The sequence below is a fragment of the Musa acuminata genome, chromosome BXJ2-9, assembly GCF_036884655.1.
Source record: "Musa acuminata AAA Group cultivar baxijiao chromosome BXJ2-9, Cavendish_Baxijiao_AAA, whole genome shotgun sequence".
Classification (NCBI taxonomy): domain Eukaryota; kingdom Viridiplantae; phylum Streptophyta; class Magnoliopsida; order Zingiberales; family Musaceae; genus Musa; species Musa acuminata.
Window position 1 is genome coordinate 39,627,628 of NC_088346.1, and position 19,362 is coordinate 39,646,989.

Here is a 19,362-nt window from a genome sequence, read left to right on the forward strand (position 1 = left end):
AACCTTCTCGATTGAGGTTTTCGAAAATGATGTCTGAGTCTCTCGTTAAGGTCCAAATAAAACTAGCATACTCCATCTTACCTTTTACATTATCAAATCCAAAAAGAGTAGGCGAATCATCGATCCATCATGCTAATTAATACAGATTAGTCACGGAAATAGCAAGATCTAATTAATGTAAATGAGAAAACAATAACACGAAGTACGAATTAAAGAGACGTTGCATGGTTCCTGTGAGAAGAGCTCACTTTCCTAAACCAGCGTTCTCCTTTTATACGGTCTTATGTGGTCACAAGAGACTTGGGCAACAAAGTACGTGATCACATTTAACATCACATCCAATCTATTTTACTTCCCGTGACCAACATTTAGAGCTTGGAGATGTGGTCTCAAAATGGCCTCGTAGGACAACTCATGCTATAGCCATCGTGGCTTCATTGGAGTGCAAGAATAGACAAGACGCCATGATATCGAGTGTAGATGTCAAGATAATGATTGTAGGAAAAAAAAAATCTCTAAATACATAAATAATTAAAGAAACATGAGAGAATAGGATTTAGAAATTATAACACTAATATATGTAAATATTATTAGTTGTTAAATTGACTTGATGGAAATGAATCGATCTATTTTGTTCTTCCAGTACTCTCTTTTCAAGATAAAACAAAGGTTATTAGATAATTCGAAATTAAAAAGAAAAGGGAAAACTTTTTCAAAGACTAAAAATGTTTGTGTTCTATGTTCCATGTTTTACATTTGATTTCTTATAAAAGGCAAATGAGATTTTCGGTAGATGCTAGTAAGTGTCCATTTGATTAGTTTTAAAGAAAAATATTATTTTTATAATCCATCTCATGAGTGATGTGAGAGTGTTTTTTTATTAAGGAACCCACCTTTCCTACCTTAATATCATCGATACTGTTCCTCCTAAAGGTACTAAACATCTTACAAATTTTATTTTAATTTGAAATAGAGTTTTGATCTCTTTGTATGGACCATTTTCTTGTAAATATTCTAAGCTTATAGGGGATCAATAATTCAAAATGATCAAACAATTATATTAGCATATAGCTTTTTAAAACAATGAGAAGGGGCTCATAGATTTATGAATAAAAAGAATATATGTAAAATCAACACTATATATATATATATTTTACGCTTATGAATTAAATAAAAAAATATATATTTTTACACTATTAATGTGAATTTTAAATATAAATAACATGTGAATATTTACATATATATTGAATTGATTAATAATTAAAAAGTGCTAAAAAGGAAAAAAATAAATGTATAAATGAGTTGGTCTCTCTGGGCGACCGCTTCGAGCGGACGATTTCCCGGCCGCCTCGCCCCCCCTCCCTCCCCGCCCTCTCTCTCCCCTAATCCGCTTTGAACGCACGATTTCCCGGCCTTCTCCTCTTTCTCTTTCGGAGAGAACGCGAAAGAGAAGGAGATCTCTTTTGCAGATCTGCTTCCTCTTCCTCTGAGAGTTAGGGCTGCCGCTCCTTTCTGTTTTGCCTTCTCGGTGTCGTCGATGGCGGAGGTCTTTGATTTGGCCGCGGGACGTTTGTCTCGGATGCGCAGCTGAAGAAGCAGCGGGCGGCCGAGTTGGAGGCCGAGAAGAGAGTGAGGGGCTTTTTTCTTTTTACCTTTTTTTTTTCCTTGAGTTCTGTGTTGTGGTGGGTAAGGGTGGAGGAGATCGGCGGAGGAGATGAGCGCGTCGAGGTTTATAAAGTGCGTCACGGTGGGGGACGGTGCCGTCGGCAAGACTTGCATGCTTATCTCCTACACCAGCAACACTTTCCCCACGGTGCGTGCTGAAAATTTCGATCTTTTTTTTTTGTGTTCTTTTCTTGCTTCCGTCACCTTCTCGATATTTTCCTGTGGGAGGAAGACACTCGTGGTGTAGGGGAAAAAAAAAAAAATCTGCTCTTGACGAGGTTGAATTTTTGTTGAAAAGGTTTTATTTGTTGTTCCCCTCTTGTTCGTAGTAAAATTCCTTCTGAGGGAAATTTCAAATCCCTAGGGTTCTCAGGTGTATAATTTGACGAAACGAAGAATTGTGGGATTATTCTATTCAAATTTGTGGATTGCTGATTAGAAAAAGGGGCTTTGTGATAGAAAATGGTACGCTTGAACTAATTAGGACGTATTTCAGGACTGACGTATGTGAATTATACGGATGTGTCTTTATTATGCATAGCATAAAGAAACCTCTGAATCTTTTTTTTTTTTTTTTTGGAAATGATGTTGAAAATAGCAGTAGTTTGAAGATCTGGAGACGCCAGAATGATTCCTGGTTCTGTTTTCTTGAAAAGTTTGATATTTTATTGGTTTACGAGGAAAGCTGTCCATATGTTTGAGGGCTATGTTGATTTCTCTATTCCCAAAGAATCCGTTAGTTTCTGTCGAACATTGTATTGTATGCCATGCTGCAAAATATGTGGCAACACCATTTCACTTAGTTGTTCCATTCAAGCATCCAATCCACCTTCTTTTTCATCATGTGGGGGAAAAAATGTTATCTTTTTAATGGAAAATCATTAATGCTTCTAGTAACTGTCTTTATGGACCAATTAAGCATCGTATCCACCTTCTTTTTCATTATCTGGTGACAGAAGTGTGGTCTCTATAATGGCAATCTTTTAATATCTTTATTAACTGTTAGTTTGCACTTTATGGACCATAACTTTAGACTTTTGCCTCTTTGAAAGAGGATTTTCATTCAAGATGATCATTTCTTGATAAATTTTTATTGTTAATTTTGTCTTTGAGGGATGAGAATGTGCAAATCATGGCCTTATAAGTCCTGAATTAGGATTTTTAACTCAAGGCTTTTATTCCTAGAGGAGACTATCATTGTTAAGTCCACATTTTGAGGGACGAGAGTTTATGGAGGCCTACAATTGCAGATACTTATATTCCTTATCTTCTGAACAGGATTATGTTCCTACCGTTTTTGACAATTTCAGCGCAAATGTAGTGGTGGATGGTAACACAGTTAACTTAGGTTTGTGGGATACTGCAGGTACATTGAATTTTATTTCTCTCTTTTGCCTGTTGATTCTCTCCTTTTTTGTTTTAATCCCTGCATTCCTTGTATATTTTAGTTTCCACACTAGTAAAATATTATGTTTTCTTTAAACAGGCCAAGAGGATTACAATAGATTAAGACCTTTGAGCTACCGTGGTGCAGATGTTTTCTTGCTTGCTTTCTCTCTCATTAGTAAAGCCAGCTATGAAAATGTTGCCAAGAAGGTGATGGATTTTGCCTCATTCTTACATCTTTGTTTAAAAGTATCCAACTTGTTACAAAAAAGGTGCATGGTTTGCTGATTCCTTTTTTTCCTCTTTTTTTTTGATTCTGATTTCTCAGTGGATTCCTGAGCTAAGGCACTATGCACCTGGTGTGCCCATAATTCTTGTTGGAACAAAGCTTGGTAATGTTATTATGATATTTTAATTTGTTTCACTTCTTATTTTCATTTTTCTTGTTATGGTTATGGTGGAATTTGACTTGGTGACTTAGAAGTCTCCTATCCGCTTTGTGTACAACTATCAGATTCAAGATTAGTTGCTTTTGAATTTTGTTTTGAGGGTTGGTAGTTATGAGCCAGACAGAACTTTGACAACTATATGTTCAGTGCAAAATGAATGGAGAGAAAGTAAGGATGGCTTGGAGCAACCATTGCTAGTGGACAAAGAACATACAATAGTTTGATTTCTGTTACAACTCTGAGAAGACTGATTACAGACTTATGGAAATATCAGCGACCTTTAAGATTAGGACCAAATTTATTCAACATGATTTCGTACCTGGTCAAGACTTATGTTGACTCAACACTAGCTCGACCCTAACCTATGCAACCCAAAGTAGTCATGTAACTTTTTGAAACTTGGATCTGTTGTGTTTACTTTTCTTGTTATCTGTGAGGATTGTGGTTTGTCCAGGTTTTTTTGACACATGCTTGCGGTGAAGTTGCTACAGAATTAAATTGCAATGCTTTGATGTTTATCCTTGCACATCCTACACTGATGATGATACTGACAATAGTGTATAATCATTGTTGATCTTCACCCTGTTGAGCTACTATGATTCGCTGAGCATTATTTCTTTATGAACGACCGGTCACATTTAGCTTTTATCATCTTCTTATATCGTCTTCTCTTGCATCTTAGAACTGTCATTTGAGTTATTTTTCATAGAGTTGATTGTGTATGAATGTTTCCTGTTGGAGGTATATCAAGTTGGCTTACAAAGTCGGAAGTATATGACGTGTTCTTATTTAGCATTTGAGAACTTGGTGATACTAATAGGATCATTTTTATGTAATTCTATAGGTGATTTTGGTGTCTTTCCCAAAATAAGGATGTGCAATATGGTGGTGTATGAGCATGACAAGTTCAATTAGATATAATCAAGTTAGTTTGAGCTTAGGTTCAAGTTATCTAAATCTTTTTTTTATTTTTTAGAAAATTTCAAATGTATTTTAGTCATTAATTTTATGGTAGTTTTCTTGTGCCTTTAGAGTCATATCAACTGTCAGATTAGGATTTAGGGAGTTGCAAAGGCCTCCTTATGTAGGATTTCTTATATTATGATTTTTTTCAAACATAAATTTATCTTGGATTATGAAATCTATAGTGGTTAACAATACAAGTCTTGTACTGGTGGAATTTGATTAATGATATTTTCTTGGCTGATCGGATATTATATGTTTCTTCAGTTTGGACCTATTTGAATACAAGGAAAAGGGTAGAATCTTTTTTTCAGTAAATTTTTTCCATAAAAAATTAGTTGGAGTTTGGTTTATAGGAAATAGGAATGAAAATCAATTTCCTTTTCCTTTTCCGAGTTTGAGGTGTAGGAAATGATTCGTATGGGGTTTGGGTTTGACGATCCGTCGACTCGATACCACCTTTCGGATGGAGGTTTTGGCTGAGGAGAGAACTATTGTTAGATGACCAAGTGTAAAATCGAAAAAAGAACAACCTCTATTGTTTGTAACGTAAGAGTGCTAACTATAAGATTTAAGGCGATGAAATTAAAAGTGTGTAAAGAGACTAATAGGTACGTAGAGTGTAGGTTGTCTTTGAACAACACTTGGGTGCTCTCGGTAGATTATATTTCATCGTCGGTTTCGGTCTCCTCCTCTCTCACTACTGGAACCTCTTCCTAAGGTTTGGACATTAGGCAACAAGCGTTGGCGACTTCTCACAGCAATTGGGCAGAGCTTGATGCAAAGCTTCGACTGTTGGAACTCGAGGAAGAAGTCTACGGCCAGAAGGATTGGCTGCACCGCGTAAAGTTCCTTCTCTCTTCTCCTCTCTTCTCTCTTTTGATATTGGAACAATTAAGGCTGGTTGGGCTCTTGCTAGAGACTATTTTGATTGCCTTTAGAGTTTAGATGTTGACACACCCCTTGTTTTATAGGGTAAGGGGTGCCTCAGGTCTTTAGGGTTTAATGACTTTCTTTGAAGGGCACGCATAGATAGTACTTTCCTTGTAGGGTTGCTAAACCCCCTTGTTTGGTGGCTACCCCTATTTCGGTGAGGGCTTCCCTAATCCGAGTCCTATTAGGATTTGGATTGAGCTAAGTGGGTTGTTTGGACTTGGGCTTTACTTGACCAAACATGGCTTCGAGTATTCAAGAGGCCCTTGGATAGGGGTCGGCCAAACTAGTTGAATGGTGTTAAGATCGTCTTTGATTATGACTCCCCTAGTTAGGTGATTCACGTCCCATTGAATCTTGCTTTGAAGTTTGGAAAACTTAGCTTCGGTAGCTTCTTTGGAGAATCATCTTGTTGCACTTGGTTTTTACTCCTTGCGTCCAATTTGGAAGACAACTTTGATGCCTTGCCGGGTGGTAGTGAACTTCTCGACGATAGTGTCTTTTTCAAGTGGCTTCTCTTGGTCGGTCACCAAGTCTTCGATGGATGATAGCGTCTCATTCATCTCATCGTCTAACATCAAATGCTCGAACGATTTCAAGTTCTCGACGTTCACAACAGAGTACATCTCCATATAAGGTGGCAACTCGAGTTGGCATGCATTATTTTGAATCCGCTCCAAGACTTTGAACAGTCCATATCAGATGGCCTTTAGCTTCTTTCCTTCTCTTTTGAGTCTTTCTTTCCCAAAGTGTAGCAAAAAAAGGTCTCCTTCATGGAATCGTCCTTTGACACGGTGTCGATTGTGTCATTTGTATTTTTGTTGGCTTCGTTGAAATTGCTTCACAATCTCTTCATGCACCTTGTGGATGTTCTCTAGAAATTTCTAGGCTTGTTGTGTTGCATTGCTTTTTGTTGGATGTAACTGATTCTGAATCGATTATAAATTGCAGATCGAAAGAACTTTGCGATAAATAACTCGAGCATACCTCGAATGGTGATTTGTTACTAGAATTGTGCATTGCTCGATTGAAAGCAAACTAAAGGTACGATAAGCTTTCATCCCATGTCTTCGAGTGTCGAAGTTGTATTCTCGAAGGAGATGAGCCATAGTGCGGTTCACTATGGTTTAGCCGTCGATTTGTGGATGGAAGGCTGTGCTCTTTTCCAGTTTGGTGTCCATAAATGAATTCCAAAAGTTGGTCAAGAAATGCTTGTTACGGTTGAACACAATGGAACTCCGAAGGCTGAAGTGTGTCCACATGTGTTAGAAGAATAATTGGGCTATTCCTTCTCCAGTGATTATCTTCTTGCTAGGCATGAGCACCACCATTTTCGATAACTTATCGACCACCGCAAAGAGATAGTTGTGTCACTGTCTCATCGTAGGGAGACTTCCCAAGAAGTCCATAGATACGCTTTTTTATGGTTGTGATGGAACGGGCAATAGAGTGTACAATTCTAATTTTCGATTGGTCGACTTTAAAGTGTTGCAAAGGACACATCCTCGCACGAACTACGCCACATCTTGCTGCATCCGAGACTAGTAAACATGTCATTGTAGGTTCATCAAAGTCTTGTTCACACCAAGTGTTTTACGACTTTTGATGAGTGTGCTTGTTGGATCTAATTCATGTGATTTGCTTTCTGCGGTATGCAAAGCTAAGCACCCTTGTAGAGCACTCCTTGGAGCATGAATTTCATGTCAATTCTTGATTTGACTTTCTCCATGATGTCTTTAAATTTTGGGTCTTCAATGTATATGTTTGCATAGTCTTCGTGAAAACTAGATTCGTCCTACATATGCACTGACAAGTAAAGACTCACGATCGAGGATCATGGAACATGTCAGCTACCTTGTTTTGCCCACCCTTTTGTACTTGATCACTAAGTTGAATTGTTGCAGATATGACATCCACTTCGTATGCCGTGCTTGCTACAATTTGGATTACATTCAAAGGTATTGAACTGGTCGATGGTTGGTGTAGACAATCGTCTCCTTCCCCAAAAGATACACACGCTAATGTTTGATTGTTTGGTGTGGCGTGAGCAATTCTTTGTCATAAGCGGGATAAGACTTCTGAGATCCTAGGAATATCTTAGAGTGGTATGCCATGGGTCGGCCATCTTGCATCAAAACATCTCCTATTGCATATTTCAATGTGTCCACCTCTAACTGGAATGGTCGTTGCAGACTTGGTAAGGTTAGCATGGGCGCCTCACTAGAACGTATCATCATGCTTTTCCATCCACTTGAATCTTTGCCTTGCCTTGGTGAGGGAATGTAAATGAGTCGCAAGAGTAGAGAAGTTTTGGAGAACTTACTAGGTATTGGTGTGTTCCTAGAAAGCTTTAAATTTCTGTGATCGTCCTTGGTTTTGGCCACTCTCGGATTGCCTTGACCTTGTTTGAGTCGATCGTCGATCTAGATTCTTCCTCCACCAATGATGAAGCCAAGGTTGATGAGCTTTCTTTTACCAAATTCGTATTTCTTTAGGTTGAGTCGCAGTTGGTGTTTCATCAAGACCTTGTTTGAGTCGCTTGTGTTCAACATGTTCTTTTTGCTATAGATGAAGATGTCATCGAGGTGGACGATGACGAAATCTCCGATATAATGACAGCACATCGTCCATGAGTCGCATGAAGGTGGTCGATGCTTTGCATAGGCCGAAAGGCATCACCAACTACTCGAACAACTCGTTGTCTTGAATGTTGTTTACCAGGTATATTCTTGGATTCAAACTTGATATCCTGATTTGAGATCTAGCCTTGAGGAGACCATGGTAGGTTGTAGTTGCTCTTGCAAATCGTTGATCCGTGGCAACGGTTATTGATTCTTCATTGCGATCTTGTTTAAGGCACGATAGTCGGCGCACATGTGCTAACCTTTGTCTTTCTTTGGCGCTATCACCATCGGTGAGCCATCGGTGAGCCGCAAGGGGAATTGCTTGGTTGAATGACACCACTCTCGATTAGCTCAACAACTTTCTTTGGATTTCGTCGTTCTCCATGATCGAACTCTGGTACATGCTAAGATACAACAAAGGTCAAAAATAAGCTAGATTTCGTGCTCCACTAGGCATCGTAGGGGAAGACCAACTGTGTTCTTCAAAAAGATTTGGATACTTGCTTATGGCTACTGTAGGCCTTTGTTTTTTGTGGTTTTGTGTGCCGAAGTCAAGGCTAATGTTTGTGTCACTACTGTAATTGGCCGGTTGAGTAGGAGCACAAACTTTCGGCATGCGTCCACCATCCTCTTTGCTTGGGCGATCAATACTAAGTTGATTGGTTATCTGCTTCTGTCCTTCTTGACGATGAACTTCTTTTTGTCCTTTCAGAACATGTATTGTTGGGGCCGATGATAGTAGATGGCTTCTTGGTCCCACAAGCATGGACTCCCGAAGATGACTTGACATATGTTGAGGGGCACCACCTCGTATGTCACCTTGTCGTTGTACATGTTGGTGATCGCAAATTTGAATTTGCATTGGTGATCTATTTTCATCTCGACGTATTTGTGGATCCACACCAAAGGATATGACTTTATAGAGGAGTGGTCTCGAGTCCCAGCTTTTGCATCAAGCTTGCTGAGATAAGGTTCTTTTGGCTTCCAGTGTCGACGATTGCATCTGTTACACTAGTATCTTGAGAGTGAACCATTTTTCTCGAACTTCTAGATTGAGGGTCGGATTCGAGTCTATATCCTTTGGTCTAGCCATTAGTGAGAGACTCGGATTCGAGTGTGAAGCCGGTGCTAGTTCGATTTGATATCTCCTCGGTCGCGATTGCTGTATACTGATTCTAATTGTTCTTCCACTTAATCGGGAAGAGTTTAAGTTTGACCTTCCAACACTTCTCTCGTGATTCTGATTCTGATTGATCATAGAATAAATCGTTTCTTTTGGAAGAAGATGTGGCTTTATGGCTCTCGGTGTTCTTAGCTTTCGGGTGCTTCCCTTAGCCTTCTTCCCATTCTTCTCAATACAAGTTCTATTCTTCTTCTCAATTGTCACTGCCATCACACTTGTCGTCGTGAAGTCGTGAGTTTTAAAGAGACGTAGTTCTGTGTTGATTTGGGCATGGAGGCCGGTGGTGTATTTCATCACTATCGAGTGAATGTCAAGGGAGATACCGAGTGCTATCGCTTGTTGTCGAAATCGACGGTGCATTCTTGCACATAATGGTCCCTTCGCATAGGTAGTGTCACTTCCTCCATCTTTCTTTGAGATACCCCATAGGATAAAATTCTTGTATGAGCCTTTTGAATCGTGTCCATGACACGTCTTCGTCGTCGTTGGTTCAAAGATAGGCTTTCTACCATGCGAGAGCTTGTCCAATCAACTTGAGTTGCACAAGCATCATCCTATCCTCTCTGTTGTAATCATATAGATCAAAGTAAGTATCGAGTTGATAAATCCATGAGTCTAATACCTCAGTGTTGATCGAGCCATCGTAGGAGGGTATGTTTATGCGTGCCTCAGCTCAAAATGGTTGAGTTCTTGCTGCGATATTTTGTTTGACAATATCTTCTTCCTGATTGCACATCTCTGATGGAGACGACTCTCTCTCCTTTGTAGTGACATTCTTTGCTTGGTCATCTTTCGCTATAGGGTTGGTTTGGCTTGACCCTCTCTTTCTACTGGGCTAATATTGCCATCTGGGCAGTAAGGTTGACCAAGGCTATTGGGTTGTTGGCCACCATCCCGTTGGTGTTTCTTCCTCCGGGTGAGTATATCGTGAACTCCAACTCTTGTAGTTTTTGGTTTAATCTTTCATATTTGTGTCTCATGGTCACCATCCACGAGTTCATTGCTATGATATCACTTGATCTATATGGGGTTCAGTTCGATGATCCATCGACTTGATATCATCTTTCGGATGTAACTTTTGGCAGAGAGAACTACTGGTAGAAGCTCAAGCATAAAATCGAAAAAAGATCAACTTCTATTGCTTATACAGCTAAAGTGCTAACTACAAGACTTGAGGCAATAGAATTAAAAGCACATAAGGAGATTAATAGGTGCATAGAATGCAGATTGTCTTTGGACAACACTTGAGTGCTCTTGGCAAATTGCTTGTCGTTGCCGGTTTCAGTCTCCTCCTCTCTCGTTGTTGGAAGCACCTCCTGAGGTTTGGACAACAAGCATCAGGCGTTGGGTGCTTCTCACTGCACCTGGGCAGAGCTTGGTGTAAAGCTTTGTCTGTTAGAACTCATGGAAGAAGGCTACGGCTGGAAGGACTGGTTGCACCTTGCAGAGTTCCTCCCTTCTCTCTTCTCTCTTTTCTCTTCTCCTTTCTTCTTTCTTTTGAGGTTAGAATAGCTAGGGCTGGTTGGGCTCTTGATGGGACTTTGTTTGATTGCCTTTAGATTGGGGTACATCCCTTGTTTTATAGGGTAAGGGATGACCCAAGTCCTTGGAGTTTAAGGACTTTCCTTGTAAAGTGTGCATAACTAGTACTTTCCTTGTAGGGTTGCCACACCCCCTTTACTTGGTGGTTGCTTCTATTGGGGTGTGGGCTTTCCTAATCCGAGTCATATTAGGACTTGGATTGAGTTAAGTGGGCTGCTGAGACTTGGGCTTTGCTTGGCCAACCAGGGATTTGAGTCTTCAAGGTGCCCTTGTATAGGGGTCGGCCAAATTGGTTGAATGGTGTTGAGATCGTCCTGATCAGGAAAAGAAGTTATTTTGTGTTAGAAAGAACCGTTGGAAAGACATAAGCAGGGGGGGTCTTAGAGAAACCTTTTCAATCTCTAGAGAAAATGAGTGAAACAAAAGGCTATTTTTATAAAAATCTGAATTCTTGTTTCCAGATTTTTTTTGGTCAAACATTGGAAAAGAAGGTTTTGTGGTATAATAGTTTCCCATTGAAGTTTCCATGCAATGAAACACATGCTTATCTATATAACTTTTTACTATCTGTTTGTTTTTTCTAGTTTTGTCTCTTTTTTTCATTTATCTTATCAAAAGAACTTAGTTCTTCCCTCTTGTAGCGTCATTTCCTATTGGATCTATTTTTTTGTTTTCTCATTGCCCTCTATGTTCTTGATCCTTTTCGTTATTATAAGACTAAGGTTTGCAGAACTTGGTGAAAAGTTGAATATTTTATTAGCCTTTGGTTGTCTAAGGTTTAGATTTTTCCTTCCCTCCATATGCTTCCCAAACAAGTTAAATGTCAGGTAAAGAATTGGTGTATATTGTCCCTCTTTATGAAGCTTTCTTTATGAAGTTGGTTGTGAAGGATGCTTCTGAAATTACTTGCATGAAGTTCGTATAACCAAATTATAGTGTTCATATGGAATGTAATCTTTGGTTTAGAATCAAACATCACAATGTCATAGAGGAAAGCAGTTAGCAAGGGATACTAATAAAGATTTATGTTGGCACTTCACTGAACAAACAAAGGAGCCTGGGCGAATGTTAGAGATCTATAACAATAGATGAGTCAAAGCTGTGTTTTTTCTCCATTTTTTTTGAAATAGTTGACACTTTATTGGTTGGCTATGTGACTGATGATAAGATATGTTCTATCTGAGCAAAATAATGTCTACATGATATTTGAGCATGTCAGGTCTTTGATGATGATCGTGTTTAGAGTGAAGCAGAATCGTTTTTTCGATATTTGGCAATGAGGCAGTGAACATCAAATGGAAAAATGAATATCATGCATTTTGGTTAAGTTGCCTTGAAAATCCTTTGGCTAGCCAAAGGATTTTCAAGAGTTTATCTAAGGATAACTCTGCAGACTGGAATGCTTGATTGATTGAACTACATAGAAAAGATCCCTTGTCAATTATTTATGTAATTTTCGTCAGTCCATCTATGTACAGTTTGAGGTGAAATTCTCATACACAGTTCACAGAAGCGGAGTCATTTGATTTATGTATCTCACTAAAGTTTTTGATTATTTTGAGGAACGTTTTGACACTAAGATGATGGCGCATGATATTCACACTAAATGGATGCAATTGGTAACACTTAGAAGAGTTGGGTGGAACTGGAAAAATTAGGGTTAATTGAGGAAATAAGTATGATGATTTAGTTGAATATGTCTATGAAAACTTGACAAAGTTCAAAGGCATGTATAGACCTAGTTATGCTCACATTTTTTCTCGGTTAATATATATTGTGCAATATGTAGCATATTCAAGGGAATCTTCCTTATGTGTGCACAAGTTCCCTTCTTTTTCTTAACTCTGGTTTAATGAATGTTTTATTGTTTTTAATTGCTGACAATGAAAACACAGGGGAGATATTAATGTCGACAGGGATGCTACACTAGTTTCTTGTTGTCACATATATGATGATTTACATCTTCAGAGTGCCAAGTGGTGATCTTCGTGCAAAAGAGCTAATATTTGGGTGATGGAATTCCAATAGAGCACATATTTTCTACAACATTGTTGTCTCACATATTTTGCTTCAAGCTTATTCATTGTCTTTCTTCTATGGAATTAATTGTATATAACTTTTTATGTTTAACAATGCTACATTGCAGCCCGTCTTATGGCTTCACAGTTTTCTCATGTGACAATAACTGCAATGGATTTGTTTGCAGATCTTCGGGATGAGCAGCAGTTCTTTATAGATCACCCAGGTGCTGTTCCCATAAGTACCGCTCAGGTAAATTTGTTGACATGTTAGAAAGCTTAACCATGTTCCTATGTCAATATGCATCTTATTTGTGGTTTTTCAATCAGAATTTCTTACAATAATAAGTGGGTCTCACAATGTTCTAGGGGGAGGAGCTGCGGAAGCAAATAGGTGCTGCTTCGTACATAGAGTGCAGTTCAAAGACTCAGCAAGTGTGTTCCCCTAATTTTTCCTCTTGATCGTTTTTAATCCATTTCCATTTTTCTGATGGATTCCTGCCGCAATGTAAAATTATGTGATGTAGAATGTCAAGGCGGTATTCGATGCGGCCATCAAGGTCGTGCTTCAGCCACCCAAGCAGAAGAAGAAAAAAAAGCAACAGAAAGGTTGCTCCATATTGTGATAATCTAGCGTGCAAAAGGTGGTAGCCAGCGATTTATTCGAGCGACTCGTTCAAATTCAGGGAATTTGGTACCAGCACACAACCAACAAATGCAGCAGCATTATCAGTGCGTCAAATGGTTTGTTTCTCCTTTTGACTTTGGTGATCTGCAATTGACCTGGCAAAGCATGTTCCTTATTCGGATGACTAGTTCACATTAATGTTAGGGACTGTTGTTTGGATTTATTTTCATTGCACTAAGATGGTATACTGAGTTTATTGTATTTCAATTTGTTCACTTAAATGGCTTTTTAAGTTTGCAATAGTTGCTTGCTTTGAGGATTTTTCTTCAAAATCACCAGAATCTGGGTGTCACAACTGGAATGCTTGGCTTGATCCTCAAGTTTTCCCTGGTTCTTTCCTTATCATTTTGTTCAGGATGATATGGTTTATTTGCTAATTCTACTTTTCTATTGACCTTATAGTTACTACTTGCGCACATGTTTGCTTGATTACCATAGGCCATTTTATCTTCTGTCATGCTTGCTCATTGCTGCTTGAATTTTTTGTTCTTTTGAACCATAAGCTGTTGAACTCATTTCATTAGACTTTTTCTTGTTAAATGAGCCTCATCTCCCCGATTGTTAATTTTAGATCATAACTTAATTTTAATATATGTTTTCCCCTTCTTTTTGACACCTGAGATGGATGATGATGCTATGGAGACTCTTTGCTTCAAATAAAGTATTAGTCTTTTTTTGACCATTGCGAATAAAGTACACCTGATTTTTGAACTGCAAGTAAATGCCAAAACCTCTGATTTCTTCTTCTTTTTCTTCAACTTCCACCCATGGCTGTAAAACTTTTATTTCACCGTTCACCCCCTTCAACAAATGATCTCTGTATATGCGCCCTCAACTCTCTCTCATCCCAACCAGGTAGTCCTCTCTCTCTCCCCTGTCAACTATTATGCACAGGTGAGGTAGCTTTCCACTTCACTGACCATGATCTGTTCTTTTATTTTTATGTTTTTTGGATGGTGGTGCTTTTGTTGATAATAATGATGATAAAGATGATGCTATTTTTCTTGCTATTGTTGATAGGGCTAACGATAATGATAATTAAGATAGTGATGTTAATCATTTATTGTTGTGGTTGGCGTTGTTAATTCTTGTTGTTGTTCTTGATACTATTGCTGTTGGAAGGTATACATACGGACACCATGGATAGATGTAGATTTGACATATTAGAATAAAAATGATGACAAGGGATGATGTACCCTTTAATGTAACCATATTTCAATCCAAATAATAAATACTCCAACCAGTTAAAACCGATCGTGTAGGTGTGTGCATGCTGAGGAACTCCACCTCCTACATTGATCGAGTGGTAACGAGCAGACTACCTCAATAATTACATATGCATTCAAACTTCAAATAACTTGAAAAGACGATAAATCATATTTATCAGAATCGAATCAAACATCGATTAGGTCGAATCTAAGTCATTCAATCATTAGTTGATCCCATGGATGTATGTTTAATATTTTTAAAATATAATTATGTCTCATATTCGAAACATAAAAATATATAAAATTTTACAAATAGATAAAAAAAAACATTAGGTCGGAAAGGACGATGACAAGAGAAAAGATATCATATAAAGCCATCAAACAGCTAATTTTTACCATCTTATACAACATCATTAAAACCTGTCCAAGTCAATCTAATCCAAAAAACTAAAAAAAAGAAAATATTTAATGAATAAATAAAAGAACAACGGCTAGAAATACAATAATGCAAGGTTAATAAACACAGAGTGCGACCACTGGCAAACGTAAAGAACATAGACCATTATGCAACTAAAATGCTGTACTTTTGTTCTAGGAATTTGCCATATCAACACAAGCACAAACCAAACAGCATCGCGAGAATTATACATGTTGGAAGAAGGCAAACACTGCAGACGTATACATGTACACACGCGTACCTAAAACTGGTCTGTTCTTTGTTGGACGACTCTGCTATATGTAGGCGATCACAAATCTGGAACACTTGAGCTTACTGTGGACAATGGAAGTGTAGGATTTGCTGGTGAAAGGAAACTTCTCTCTATCAGTTCTCTCACTCAAAACGGAGCTGTTAAGGTTCTCTGCAGCGTAGGCTTGGAAGCCGTGGGGTTCTGAGCAGCCACTGTCATGCGCAGCTGCCGCAAAGGTTGAAGAATCTTGTAAGAAAGCATAGGATCGTTTTGTTTGATAGTGGTAAAGATTACCTGTTCGGACTCTCGCTTCAGCATCTCGTTCTCATTCAGCAGACGTGCGGCTTCTAGCTCTAGCTCGTTCCTGTAGGCCTGTCTCGTAGAAGGCGCTCAAGATTAGAGTCCTTGAACCCGTTTGAGAAGAAGGAGAGGGGATAGCACCTGTTTCCTGGCCCTAGATCGAGCCGCCGACTCTCGATTCTTGATCATCCGCTTCTTCCTTTGCTCGACGCCGCTTTGTCTGTCAACGCTCCGGTTCGGCCGCTTCTCCGGCGACCGCTTCTTCGTTGACTCAGACTGTGCTGCGTTACTGCCACTGGCACTGGCACTGGCGTTGAGATCATAGCCAAAGAACTGCCGGGAGTTGTCAGAGGTGGGACTGAGCGAAGCAGGAGGACTGTGGGTGCTCGGAGAATAAGCTCGATTTTCTGCTTTGAAGGCATCGGCGATGAAGTCCTGCAGCATGACGGCTCGAAAGGAGGAGATGGTGGTGGCGGGGTGGAAGGCGAGGACGGGAGTTGAAGGCACGTCTTGGTGGAGAGTGCTGAGGCTGATGTCTTTCCATACCTCTTCCATGTTCCTTCCCGGCATCAGGTAGGGGAAGCTTCAAAGCATCTCAAGACCTGGAGGAAGAGGAGATCACTCCATTGTAGGCCCGAGGGAGCAGAATTTGGTACATGAAAGCATCAAATTTGCTGTTGCTTAGGAAGCTTTGCTAATTGATCAGTACTTAGGAGCCTCGTGCTGTTGTTTCCATGGTTGGTGTCATATGGCGTGCACTGCCCTTTCTTTCTCCACCTCTCTCTCAACCCATGCATGGATGGATGCATATTCGACGGAGCATGAAGAAAGAAAGGTTAGAAACGGAATAATGACTCTCTATCTCTCCTCCCATACTGGTACATTCTTCTCTATGCTTGCCATGTTGGGTCGTAAGATTCGCATGCTTTTGTCTCCTCCAATCTCTGAAGTCATTTGTGATCATTAGTACGTACCAGTTTGTGCACTTCTCATGTGATTGACACACATGTACTGGATTCTATGTGCTGCAACAGTTGTAACAACAGCAGACTTCACTCACTCTGGGGCTTGGGCAGGGTTGATCTTACTGAATTCCTGTCGCCCAGACCGAGCTCACTAACTCGAAAACCTCAAAATATCTATCTAAAGCTCTGCAGGTCCACAGTGGAGAACACTGCTCTAAAGGATGACCATTTGACTAGCCGCAAAACCAGGGATCGGAAGATGGAGACTGTCTTGGTTCATCACTCGGTCTTCTCTTCCGTCTTCAATGCGTCCAATCCAGCTTCTGAAGTACTCCCACTTCACGTGATGTGGTTTCCCCTCTTTTCTTTTCATGCTCATTGGGCATGTTGTGCTTGTGATCTGGTTCTCGCCTGCTGCGGTCAGAAGAAGTTAAATGGGAGGAGGGAAACGGAAGGCATGCTAAAAATGAACAGGCCTTCGTTCTGTGGGAGGTGGGGAAGGGGAAAGATGCGTATGGAAAGCCACCATTCAAAATCTGCAGTACTTGATTTGGTGCGGTGTTGATGAGAGTAGAGGGACAAGAGAAGGCAGCGCTCAGATGACAGGGAGAAAGATGGTAGATGGGGGGATCGTACGCTGTTTTCTGCTGTGCATGCATGTAGTCACGTACAGGGACGAAGGAAGCACTGTGAGCAGATTGCGTGCATCTGACAGATTAATATCAACGCAATCCATCAAATCTCTCTCTCACACACGCACACACCAAGATTGACAATGGAAAGGAGGACATTGAGACGTCCTGCTTCCATGATGGCCACTGGTGTAACATATGACATGAATAAATAGAAATGGTATCTTTATATTGCATGAGCAGGGAAACTAAAACACTATAGAAAGGTATGCTTTCACTATGACTTATGAATATGTAGATGTTGTGATTGATTCGCTGGATCCTATTTTTAATTTAATTTTATTATTATAAATTAAGGATTAAATTAAGAGGACACTGAAGAAGTAGTTTGAGTATATTTCTCTAATTAATAGAGTTTCTTAGTTTTGAAAAAGTAATTGTGTTTTTAGAAGGGGTGAATTTCCAAAAAATAATATTTTTCAAACATTTTCCGGGATGTCTCCTTTTTCAAAATTTGGCTCCCTACCTTTTCATAATCTCCATAATATCGTCGACATGACCCAACATATTTTATGGATTGATCGAGCCAATTCAATCTTCAATGTAAAAGATTTACAAAGTATTTTGAACAGGTTTATGACATTTTTTATATCTTCATCAAAACATCAGAGGTCTATGATTAAAATATATTGACTCAAAACACAATAGAAACCAACCTATATACAAAAATAGAATTTCAAATAATTATCCTTATTGGTTTATGAACATGAATAACACAATAGAAACTAACTTATAGTCAGTTTTTTCTAAGAAGCTTATAGTATTTTTAGTACCTAAAAAAAAAACCCACAAAAACATTATAAATAAGGCAAATAAATTCAAAACTTAGTATAAATTGTTAGGATCAAGTCAATACTAAGAGAGGGGGTGAATTAGTACTATCATAAAACTTTATGTCGATTCAAAAATCTCATTCGATAAAAGTCGATATCGGAAATGAACTTGACTTAGAGTGCACGTTTGTAAGCATAGTGAAAGTAGCAAGTAAAGCAATTTGCAATGAAAATAAAGAGCTTAAAGTAAATGCAAATCGAGTTTTATAGTGGTTCGGTCGTCGTGACCTACATCCACTTTCGATTCCTCTTCACTCGAGGCCACCGACTTCCACTACGGGTCTTCCTTCAATGGACGAAGACTAACTACCCTATTATAACTCTTTCTCCTTTTCACGGGTTTAGGAGAACCCTTACAAGCCTCACACCTCTCTTGAATGATCTAAAGGGAGGAGATACTTAGCAATTTTATAACTTAGAATAACAATCCCTTTCTGCTTTAATTCATGCTATACTAAGCAAGAATAACTGGGGTATTTATAGACCCCAAATGACTTCAAAATATTAGAAACTAATCGACACCAAGAGGGGAGGTGGGGGGGGGGGGGTTGTGAATTAGTGCAGCGGTAAAATCACAGGTTCAAATCGTTTCATTTCAATTAAAACTGATTCCGACGAAAATCGTCTCGTAAAGATCTTAACTTAAAACACGTTCGTAAATGTATTGAAAGCAATAAACAAGTAAAGTGGTTTGCAGTTAAAGTAAATTGCTCAAGATAAAATGCAAACCAGATTTTTATAGTGGTTCGGTCGTCATGACCTACATCCACTCCACCGATTCTTCTTCTGTCAAGGCCACCGGCATCCACTATCAGTCTTCCTTCAATAGGCGGAGACCAACCATCTTTTACAGCTCTTTCTTCTTTTACTGGGTTTAGGAGATAACCCTTACACTCCTAGCTACTCCTCTCTTAAACTATTCTAACACTTAAAACTTTGAGAAGAGTTCACACAAGATTGCAACAGTGTTTCTTTCTTTCTTTACTCTCAATTTTTGTGTTTCTTAACCAGGGATGAGAGGGGTATTTATAGGCCTCAAGTTGATTCAAACTTGGAGCCTAAAAATATCCCATCTCGGGTTTCCTGGGTACAGGCCGTACCACCGCCTGTGCTGGGCAGTACCACCGCTAGTGTCAGTCTGGCACTAACACTGCACTGGGCGGTACCATCGCTTGACAAGGGTAGTGCCACCGCTTGGCACCCTGCCACTAGGTAGTACCACTG

At 39.3% G+C, this 19,362-nt stretch overlaps 2 protein-coding genes across 2 annotated transcripts; one reads left to right on the top strand and one right to left on the bottom strand.

Annotated features, from left to right (window-relative positions):
- Positions 1 to 1,341: 1,341 nt before the first annotated feature.
- LOC135623421 (rac-like GTP-binding protein 5) lies at positions 1,342 to 13,707 on the top strand. Its single transcript, XM_065126378.1, has 7 exons — positions 1,342 to 1,813; positions 2,944 to 3,031; positions 3,152 to 3,261; positions 3,380 to 3,443; positions 12,952 to 13,016; positions 13,133 to 13,198; positions 13,291 to 13,707. Exons 1-7 carry the CDS (start codon positions 1,715 to 1,717, stop codon positions 13,387 to 13,389), a joined length of 591 nt encoding a protein of 196 aa, XP_064982450.1. The 5' UTR covers positions 1,342 to 1,714; the 3' UTR covers positions 13,390 to 13,707.
- Positions 13,708 to 15,495: 1,788 nt separating this feature from the next.
- LOC103998573 (bZIP transcription factor 27-like) lies at positions 15,496 to 16,218 on the bottom strand. The gene is made up of 3 exons (XM_009420075.3): positions 15,790 to 16,218; positions 15,643 to 15,720; positions 15,496 to 15,573 (listed from the first exon to the last, which is right to left on the bottom strand). Exons 1-3 carry the CDS (start codon positions 16,216 to 16,218, stop codon positions 15,496 to 15,498), a joined length of 585 nt encoding a protein of 194 aa, XP_009418350.2.
- Positions 16,219 to 19,362: the final 3,144 nt, after the last annotated feature.